This window comes from Zonotrichia albicollis, chromosome 11 (assembly GCF_047830755.1).
Source record: "Zonotrichia albicollis isolate bZonAlb1 chromosome 11, bZonAlb1.hap1, whole genome shotgun sequence".
Classification (NCBI taxonomy): Eukaryota; Metazoa; Chordata; class Aves; order Passeriformes; family Passerellidae; genus Zonotrichia; species Zonotrichia albicollis.
In genome coordinates, this window is record NC_133829.1 from 15,022,126 (window position 1) to 15,032,917 (window position 10,792).

At 42.9% G+C, this 10,792-nt stretch overlaps 1 protein-coding gene across 2 annotated transcripts in view; it reads right to left on the reverse strand.

The window, feature by feature from the left end:
• Window positions 1-10,351, reverse strand: part of MTMR10 (myotubularin related protein 10) — a 35,631-nt gene extending 25,280 nt beyond the window's left edge. Inside the window, exons 1-2 of one of the 2 annotated variants that reach the window (XM_074549479.1) lie at window positions 9,986-10,351; window positions 8,652-8,712 (exon numbers count right to left, since the gene is read on the reverse strand). In XM_074549479.1, coding sequence (XP_074405580.1) covers window positions 8,652-8,712; window positions 9,986-10,039 — 115 coding nt within the window. In that variant the 5' untranslated portion in view covers window positions 10,040-10,351. Of the gene's footprint in view, window positions 1-4,244; window positions 4,327-8,651; window positions 8,713-9,985 lie in introns of those variants that run through there. The other variant, XM_074549480.1, reaches the window with a different exon arrangement.
• Window positions 10,352-10,792: the final 441 nt, after the last annotated feature.

The window sequence follows — 10,792 nt, forward strand, 5'->3', positions numbered from 1 at the left end:
GCAATCTGACTGGTTCAAATTTTGGATGCTAAGAGAATTCATGGTATGTCTAATCCAGGATAATGCATTACCCACTACAACCAAACTAAAGAGCAGCAGCAGAGCCTGGGAGCACGTGGGAGCTGGGAGAGAGGCAGGAGAAGCTGCTGAGCCCAGGATGAGCAGGAGGAGCACTGGATGGCACAGCCGTGCTCTGCCCAGCTGCAGCCACACCACTCTGCACCAGCCTTGGGGCAAGCTGGCTCCTCACAACTACAAACACAATCACTAACCTCCCACAATAAAGGATGTTCTACGCCATTTTCACTACTATGTTTTTGTAACTTTTGGTGCCCTGCCTCACAGGATCAAGTTTAATTTTTTTTTTTTTTTTTTATCTAATAGAGGTAGCAATTTGTAACTTTTCAGGAAAGAAGGCTGATTTGAGTAGCAACAACCTCATTAATGCAGGAGGTGATACAGACTGACCAGTTTTCAACAACTCTAAAAATACTGACGGAACACAACAGTGCTACACAATTAAAGGAACCCAGCAGTATTTTATATACACAGAGATCAATACATATATGTATTGAGAGATGGGGCATGGCACACACACATACACATCTTAAAATGCTATCAGGCAGTATTTTTATCACATGAAAAATCTGATAATGGCTAGAGGCAATGAGCAGCTGAAATCATACTCCATAAATTAATAACGCAAACAAGCTCAGTAAGTTTGCAGGTACCCTACATGCTGCTAAGGGAACTTTTCCAATGCTGTACCAGAAGCACAAGAACAGATTTATCAGAATAAACTTTCTTTAATGAGCATTGAAGCTCTATGGATATGTTCAATGTCTAACAGACATAAAAATAACAGAGGTTATTAAGTACTTCAAGCAGTCATGTAATTTCTACCTAAATCCTAAACAACTAGCACCTGGAAACTGAACTCCTGTTTCCCATTTACAATGCTGGTAATGATTATACCCAAGTAAGAGAACAGAAAACCAGCTTGTTAATGTGAAACAAAGTCTCACAAGTTCACAATAGAGAAGCTCAAGTTAATTCAAGTAGCTATTTAACTGTTAAGAATGCACAATAATGAGTTCACTTGTAAAATATTTGGCAAATCATTAACTTTAAGAATTTCCCAAGTAAGAATTTCCAATAAAAACTTCATTAATAAGTAACTGAAATCTACAACATTTTTGTCCCTTTATCTGCTCTCTTGTGGAGAATACCAAACTTGTATGAGTTTATTAGTATGCATCAAGCATTTAGATGTAAATGTCTCTAATCCACTTCTAAATGAATCTTCTGTTCAGTGTGCTAAGGCACTTCCAAACTTAAGAAAAAATAAAGTATTTGTAAGCTCATGAAATAATTGTCTTTCACCTATTTTCTGATTTTCATGAGCTCCTACATGGTTGTTCCAAAAGGACAGCTCAATTCTGTGATTATTGTGGAATGGAAAACAATTTGCATTAATTTTTAACAGGAGAACCTGAGATTCCAAAGAACAACTCTGACCACTGTTTGGAGAGTGGTGTGTTATAAATGCACAGTACCAAAAGAGCTTGCTTTGCCGGTTTTATTAGAAATTTGTTATTAAAATATCATATATTAATATTTTAGTTTCTCTAGTGTGCTAAGAAAAAAAGAGCTTAGATAATTTTTTTAATGCTCAGTAAGGGAAAAAGTAGCAAAAAATAAAGGCTTCCTGGTAAGTCTTCAATGATCATCTCTGTGTTTCCCATGCACAATAACAAGATTAAAATCAGTATTTGCCCAGTAATGACTAATCTTTATGAACATTGCAAAAAACAAAACCAAAGCCAAACAAACCCACAGCTGGGACATGAGCAGATAATTGCTTTTCTGAACTAGGATGGGATGCTCACAAAAGCTTTCCCCACATCTCAGAACCGCAGTGAAGGACACAAAAATGTAGAGTAGGCAACAAACCAGGAGTTCAGATGGCAAGAAGGGAACATCATCTGGAGCAAAGCTCTCGCTATCAAACAGATCGAAACCAAAGTATTGCAGCAAACTAAAAATCTGCTTACAGAGTTGCTCTAATCCAGGAACTTGTATTACCACTCAAATAGAAACAGTTCCATATTCCACCTTCACTTCCACCTCAAGCCTTGTGCTGGCACTGCCATTTATGGCAGACTTTGCTCGTCTCCTCAGAGAACTGATCCAGTTAAAAATGGATCTTTCCTTCCTTTTTTGTCAGTTCAAATTTCACCTGAATTAGCCCTGATCTGGCTTGTTCTTCGGTTGCACAAAAAGGTGTCAGCATGAAGTAGTTAATAAGAACACACCTGTGTGTGAGAAAAATAAAATAATAAACAGCTGCTGTGGGCATCTATATGGATAGCTGGGCCAAATCAAAATAAACTCTTGTCACCAGAACCCCTCCAGCAAGAGTTTTAACGATGATTTGGTCAGAGTTCTGTAGTGTGAACAATAGACAGGCCAGTGACCAGGGAGTGTGTTTAGTGTTTGCATATTTTTAACTCTGGCTACATAAACTACAGATTCCCAAACCCTGACTTTGCCAAAACAATATAATCAGGAACAATTTGGGAAGACTGAGGTTTTCAGTTTGTTATTTCATAACTATGTTACCAATACAAGCTATAGACGCTGAACTGCTAATGTACTACCGAGTCTTTGTTAAATTATACAGGTTTGGCTTAACAAACAAATTAATACAGAAGTATTTGTTTAGAAATTAGTTTGGAATCAGTTCACTGAAGACTTGCTTCATTGGAAGAAAATATAATTGTCAAGAGACAAAACCCCCAGTAGCTTGGACAGATGACAATTCAGAATCTACTGGATTTAAATGGCTTGTAGCACTAAGTAAGTGTGGGCAGAGTGGGCAGAAACCAATTATTTCATAACTTCTTTGCAAAATGCACATGTAAAAACATTAAAATACTTAATTTTAAAAGAGAGTCATCTTTCTAGCTTCAAGGAAATATTCCCATATTGGCCTATGGCTAATCTGTTGCATATAGGAAATTATTTTTGCAGATGTTTACAAATACTAAAATATATTACTAGTCAGAAGCTTTAAGAAATGCCTTTTATAACAAAAGGCAGGACAAAATTCCTCCATCCAGCAAAATCTACTTCTAAGATTGTATCTCGTACTTAGATTCTGCATGCAGACCGCCTTGGTTGTACTTATGTCCTTAAAAAAAATCAAACCCAAACACAGAACAAGCAATTAACTGAACCCAAACCACGTCTGAAAATTTATTTTGAGCCAAACAAGCAAAAAAGCTGTAACAGAAAAGAGTACTTAGTATATACTTACTGTAAGTGACATCTCATTCTAAATCTAAGTCAAATGTTTGGTTCATTTTAAACTTCTTGCAGTATGAAAAACTAGTTTGCAGAAACCTGTTGTTTCAGGCTTCAAATCCAGAATTCAAAACTCTCATAACTTACATAAAACTTCTGGCAATCTTTGTACAGACAACAAAAAAACCTGAAACATCAACTTTTAAAAAGCTTCAGGGAATTGCATTATTTTCCAAATTGCCATTCTGATCTTCTAATCTGGCCATTCTTAAATGCTGAAAATAATTTCATGCTCTTGTATGACACTGATTTGTGAAAACAAGTTGCAGCTACAAAACTTTTTTGCTTTCTTTTTTATATCACCTCTTAATTTTAAAAACAAACAAATGAATTTTCACAGTAACCCTCAGTTTCAAATAAAAAACTTGATGCAGGGCAAAAGCCTGACCCTGCAATATGAAGAGCCTTACTCAGCTGCACAGGGAGGGCGCCTGGGCGAGCTCTCCAGAGCACTGGGGATGGGAATCAGCGGCCCTGGAGCAGTGAGGAGCTGCCTTCGGGCAAGTTCTGCTCAGGGGCGATCAGCACGGACAGGCTCTCGCTGCTCACCAGCAGCACTCACACACCCTCGGCAGATCCGGCAATGCCTTCCTGAATATCAGCACCTCATTCCAGAAACAGCCACAGGAAAAGGCACCGACAGCACAGCACTCGCACCAAGTAAACAACCCCAGTTTTCCCTCGGAGGCACTAAGGCAAACTGATTGCTAAGAGCCAAGCGGGGCAGACCCGACAGATCGCGGGGGTAACTCATTAAGCCCGTTAACCTCATTAACCTCATTAACCCGGGCCCCGGCTCGCAGAACCCCCGCCCCGGCCGGGCACACCGCGGGGCAGAGCAAACGCCGGGGAACAGGCGCAGGGTCGGCAGAACCTACCTGGGGCAGCACCGCGCCAGGGTGCCTCAGTGAGCAGCGAGTTTCCCTCTCACATCACATGATGTGCTGCAGCTGCTCTGGAACACATGACTCAATGTAACAAGGAATTGCAGAAAGCAGAAAAAAACCAAAAAAGCTGGGAGCTAACTTGCGAGAGAAACAGACTCTTCTAAAAGATTAAATCTTTCCATGATACAGTCTTAAAAACCTCACAAAATTAAATTTCTACAGTCACTTGCCTTTCTAAAGGCATATATATAAAAAAAGCCAACAGATATCAAAAAAACAGGTGGTAAAGTCAATCAGCATTATTAAATAAAAGCCGAATATATTCAATGGCAAAAATCTTGAACAGGATACATAATTCCATCTCAGCCTAAAACAGGAACTCGTTCAGAATTAATCAAAAAGATGATTACAGATATGAGAAACTTCATTTTAAGGACCTACTGAGACAATTAGGCCAAAAGGAGGCAAAACAAAGTGGACATAGAACACATGTCTAAAAATCACAACTTGCATGAAATGGAGGAATATGGCCTGATGTTTGCTGTGCCCTACAAGAACTAGGATTTATCCAAAGGATGGTGGTAATTTCAGAAAAATAAATCTATTAAAAGGAGTTCTAACAGCATATAATTAAAGTATGGAACTTGTTACCCTGTGAAGCTGTGGGTGATAAACGTTTACACAGCTATAGAAAGCAACAGCATAAACCCAAGTAAGACAAATCCAGCGAGAGGAACTGGACACGGTAGCACTGTTTCTGTGATATCCTGTGACTCCTCACTCGGGTGTCCCACGAGGCTCCTCAAGAGGATATTCCCCACGCTGCAGAGGGAGCAGCTGGAGCTGCTTGCCCTGCTCCCCTGTCCCTCGGTGCCACCAGCAGCCAGAGGTGACAGCTGTCCCTGCCCAGCTGTGCTTGTGCCCTGCTGGTCACCCACCCCACACCGGTGACAGCCCTCAGGGTCACTTCTGTCATCTGACCACGAAACCGGGCAGACACAACAGCCTGTGCACAGCTGCTTTCAGCAGCACCTCACCACCACTGCACCTTGAACTTGCTTTAGCATGAACAAGCCTTTAACAGAAAAACTATTATTGTAATTCAGTTTAGTCTATAATTTAATAACCATTTCCAGCCTTTCTGTAAAAAACAGGTAACAACTACAATCTTAATCTACTAGTAAATTAGCACACACTGGGTGACAATCAGATGCTCCACTGGTTACATAATCTGCTGCAGAACGCCCTGTGTGAGCAACAGGGAGGATCTCGTTGCCTGGTGTTGCCCAAACCACAGTGTGGCACTGGTTCCAGTAGAGACACCAGACTGGCCCATTGTCCCTCCCTGTGCTGCACCTCTGCACGCTGCTCTGCCATTCACAGCACAGAGACTCGCTGCATTCACAGCCCACTTGTGCTGGACAGGTTTTTTCAATGATCAGGTTGATGACTTGGAAAGGCTACAGACACAGTTGTGGAAAACAGGCTACAGCTGATCCCCAGAACAAAATACACCTTCAGGTTTAACAACGTGAACTCGCACTCCCCGAAGGTAAACAGACCAATTTCCGACCAGCCAGGCAAGGCACTTTGACTGCTGGACTACCTGCTATTTCTGTAATTTTCCTCTTTGGCATGCTTATAAAACTAGCAATGTACACAAACAAAGGGGAAGAAAGGGAAACTGTTACAGAGGCCAACTCTTAACTAATTCTGCAGAAACTGTCACTCACAGAGCTAACACTAGAAAAACAGAACAGCAGAAAGAAAAAGAAAACGTTTTTATAACTCCACCTCAAACCTGTATCATCTGTTTTGCAATGAAATTATACCAAATTCTATAAAACTACTTGCTTTTCCCTATTGCAGTATCAGAGTTGTCCCTTACAACCAAGGTTTTCACTTGTTTTAAATGATATCTGTTCCTTTTCCCAATAAACAGACTCCTCAGGGCATACAGTTCCATGAGAATACACGCTTTTGCTCCAAATTCTGATGAGATGTGGGCTCTGGACTACAGAGGAAACTTTCAAAACAAACTCTATAGGCTCAAAGTTGATTGCAATGAATTTTCTTTTTTCAAGTAAAAACCACTTCATTTTCTAACCAAATGTATTATTTCCTAGCCTGTAACTCCTTGTCCTAACCTTCACTGCACAGAAATACAAGTTAGACAGCAGGGTATTTAGCTCCTTTGGAATTAGTAAGCAAGCCGCTCCCTCAGAGTCACTAAGTTTTAGGAATCAAAAGTTTAATACAACCATTTGCAGGTTTTAAAGATTACTAAAGCCAGTACCCACATGTGCTAATGTAACTTAATTCCAAAAGAACTCCTTAAAAACTCCACTCCTTAAAAAGCGTAACAAACATTCAGCCACTCAGGTTTATCTCTGTTCCTGAGAGCAAAAGCAATTTCACACAATTGTTAAGGATAGGGTATTAGGAATGCCATAGTGAAACTGTATGTACAAGGAAGTGCAAGTCAGCCTTAATATAATTAAATGAGTTGGAATTTGGCCAGTAACTCGGGCTATGACAAATCCACAAGCCAGTCTATCCAACAGTACAAAGTGTACTTGTTTATGCACTTTTCCACAGCACAGCTGATGACAGAAACAAAAAAAATGTCTTCAGGCTGGTGCTTAACTTCAAACAGGAAGAATTGCATTTAGGTAATTTTAAATAAGTCACTTCTAACACCCTCCCAACTCTCATACAGAGTCATGAACAGATTTTGTCAGAGCTACTCTGTGGCTATACAGAGCAGTGAATCTTATTTTTAAATAATTCAAAATAATACCTTAGAATGATATGGTAGTGGAAATTAAAATCTGTGGTACCTCATACTGTGGCTTCTACATAACTTGAGGCAACTTACTACAAATGTCCCAAAAGTCATCAAATGCTGACTTCAAAGTGCAAACAAGGAAAATAATGCAAAGAGGGAATAAATACAAGCCAGTTGAGAAAAACAAACCCAGTCACACCATTTTAAGAGTACTTTGGAGTTCCACAAATAGAGCATGAACCACACTGCAAGAAGTGGCAGCACAGAAGTTACTTTTTGTGACTGCTCCTGGCCAGGTCCCACAGCAAAGGCAAGCTGTGCTGCATTTGGAGCACGGCACTCTCGCACTGCCCTGCAGTTGCTGTGGAATGTCTCAGAGAAGAACATGCAGTCACTTCCTTGTGAGTCAAAGGCCTTGGATGAAAATCAACTGCAACACAATCACTGAGATGCCAAGTGGTAAGCAGAGGTTTTGCAAGCATGAAAATATAACTATTTCAAATATCAAGCAATCTCAGCAATGTATTTTAGGGCATTTATGCCTCAAGCAAACTCTGCATTCTTTTGTTTCATGAAGAATGTCAGCCAGTTGTTATTTACTCTTTCAGTTGAACCTCTGCCACAGTAGTTCAGCCTCCTAGGTACCACACTGGCCCATATCACATATCAATTAGTACTGCTTAATTAGCAACAGGCCCATGTAAAGCAGTGACAGAAATAGTTTTTTAGAGTTGTTTATACTTACATCAGTGTGTGCATAAATTCGTATTTTTAAACATACATTTTGAATGATGAGAAAAAAATTGTAGTATGACATTGTTTTAAGCTCAAAATTATCCTTAGGAACTGCAAGCCAAATTTATTACTGTGATGTACAGTTTGCAGTGAAAGTAATCTTGGGAACAGTAGATTGTTCCTTCCATGCCTGAAAAAAGGCTTTTAGAAATCCTCATTGCTCAAACTGTCATCTACCAGAGATTATTTATTATTTAAAATATGGATGTCATTAATACCATACATTTTTATAAATATGTTATGATGAACAGTAATAAAAGCATCTCTTTATTTCATCCACACTCCAAAAATATTATTCTCTAGGTCTGAAGACACAAATTCCAAACTTACCTAACAGCACCATATTCAATAAGAGTACATGAATAAAGATGGCATTACAAGTTTTCCAATACAGAAGTCAATCATACCCACATACTGGAAATTCTGTGACTATTTTCTTTTATTTTAAATGAAGACTCTGACACAGGCTTTGCTGCTGGGTTATGCACACAGGTAAAATCTGTCTGATAAAAGTGTAATTACCAGTACTCTTCTGAAAGTTATCAAGAATGCAAAAACACTCAACAGTGGTTTAATTTCCAATACTCATAATAAAACCAAGACATTATTCTATATGTAGTACAGCATCACACAGGCAAAACTGCCTATGTACTTATTTAGTGTTTCAGGTGTGTTAGAATAAGTTTCTACAGAAACAAGCATCATTACCTTTTTCTCCTCAAAAGCAATATTCCCTCAATGAACAATGCTAAGATTAAAATATACCAAAATCAACACCAACAGAGGTATTTGTCAAATTCCTTATTCATGCCTACCTGGTAAAAGTACTGGTTCCAGTTTTTTAATCCTTGGTTCTGATGCTATATTTTCATCAGCCTGAAATAAAAAAAAAAAAAAAAGAGATAATTAACTGAAGGCTCAGAACTTTACAGTCAGACACAAGCTTGACCTGCTTGTACACAAGAGAAAGTTGTTTTAAGCGAAAAGGTTCACCTTAAGGAGCTGGAATAGAAAGAGTTTTTAACAGTTTTGAGGGCATTTACATTTGTACCAAAAGAATAAAAAATATTTAAAATATTCATGTTTAACAAATTGAGTAACCCAAACTATAACAAGTCTCAGGATGAACAAAAAACAATTTGGCTTGATACTCCATAATGGCCCAAGATTTTCAACAAGTTTTACAGATATAGACACTCAAGTTCAAAGTAACTCTACTAACTTCTAACATGCACAGCTTTCCAACATAGGAAAGATTTCAAAAAAACCTAAGGCCTAGAACATGCATATGCCTACTTGCACTTCAGTTTCAAACGTTAAAAATTAAAATCTTCTATAAAAAGACTGGAACCTTTAGTGAAATAACCCACATTTCCTACAATGATAGCAATATAACCATTTCCCAGGACAAGGAATATCCAGAACTGTGTTACATCGACATCTCGCTTCTACTAAGAAATTGGGAAAAAACCAAAAATGAGTCAACATGTCAAACATGTTGCTAGAAGAGGTCCTGTCTTGTCTAAAGTAAACAAACACCACTTTGTGTCAAGTGCACATCCAGATGAGACAAAAAGTCCTGGTGGTTCTCGACATACTCAGTACTATATGCGCTATACATAATTGATAGATATACTTTGTTTCTTATTTATGCCATCAGACACGTTCTAAACACGAAGCGGTGGCTACAAGTGAGAGTTTAACTATCTGCACAGCTGCCCGCTGCTTTCTCCTCATCCCGCCCAGCGCTGCGAGCAAAGCGAGCCCAAACACCTGAAGCACAACTCACAACTTTCCAAAATAATCTGCCACGGGCCGATTTTAATGAACACGAGACTTTATTTTGATACAAGTCCGGCTTCCGGACAGACCGCCGTGCGGGCTCTGTCCGTGTGCGGCGCGGGGACCCGGAGGCCGAGGGGCTGCACCCCGAACCGGCTGCGCAGCTTTTGTTTCCCGGTGCCACGGAGGGCTCGGGGACCCGGCAGCCCCTCTGCAGGTGCTGTTCGCCACCCCCGGGCCAGCAGGCACAGCCCCCGGGCCAGCGGGCACAGCCCCCGGCGGCACCTCGGCCAGGGATAGGGACGGCCCGGGGCAGGCAGGGCAGGGCAGGGAGGGCAGGTCGGTAATGGCAGCAAAAGGCGGTTACCTGAGGCAGAAGGTACGACTTGAAGGTGGGTTTGGGCTGCTTGAGGGAGAACATTGTGGCCGCCGACGGGCGGGCGGGCCGGGCCGGGCCGGGCCGGGCCGCGGAGGTGGTGCCGACGCCCGCCGGCTCAGGCCCGGCGCCCGCGGCCGCTCGGGCTGCGCTCCCCGTCACACCGCGGGGGCGGCCCCGGCGCACCCTCCTTCCCCAAGGGAGGAGCCAGCGGCCTGGGCAGGCCCGGGCTGGAGCCGCTGCCGCCCCGCATGGAGCCCCGCGGCTCCCTCCGCCTCCCCGAGCCGGCCCAGCGGCTCCTCGGGCGGGCGGCGGCCCCGGCGGGCCGGGCTGGGCCGTGAGGGGCGGGCGCGGCTGTGGCCGCGTACGGCGGCGCGGAGGGAACAAGCGGCCCGGCGGGGAGGGCCGGTCCGCGGCACCGCGCAGCCCCGGCACGGCCGCACTGCGGGGCCGGGTCACCGCCCCGCCGGCCCCGGCCTGCCCGGGAACACGGGGCCTGCGGCGGGCGGGGCCGCCTATCGGAGCACAGGATTGCCGCGGTTCTGCCTCAGAGCTCCGTGGGAACTGAACCCCCCGCTCCGGGGCCTGCAGGAGTTACCGCTACCCAGGGCTGGCTCGTAAGGCAGCGGTGAAATCCAGCTCCGGCATGGAGGAGAGAGGGGCTGGTCAGACACTGGCACAGGCTGCCCACGGAGGCCGTGGCTGCTCCGTCGCTGGCAGCGTTCACAGCCAGGTTCTGTCACGCCTTGAGCACCTGTTCCAGTCCAAGGTGCCCCTGGCCGTGGCACGGTTTTGATC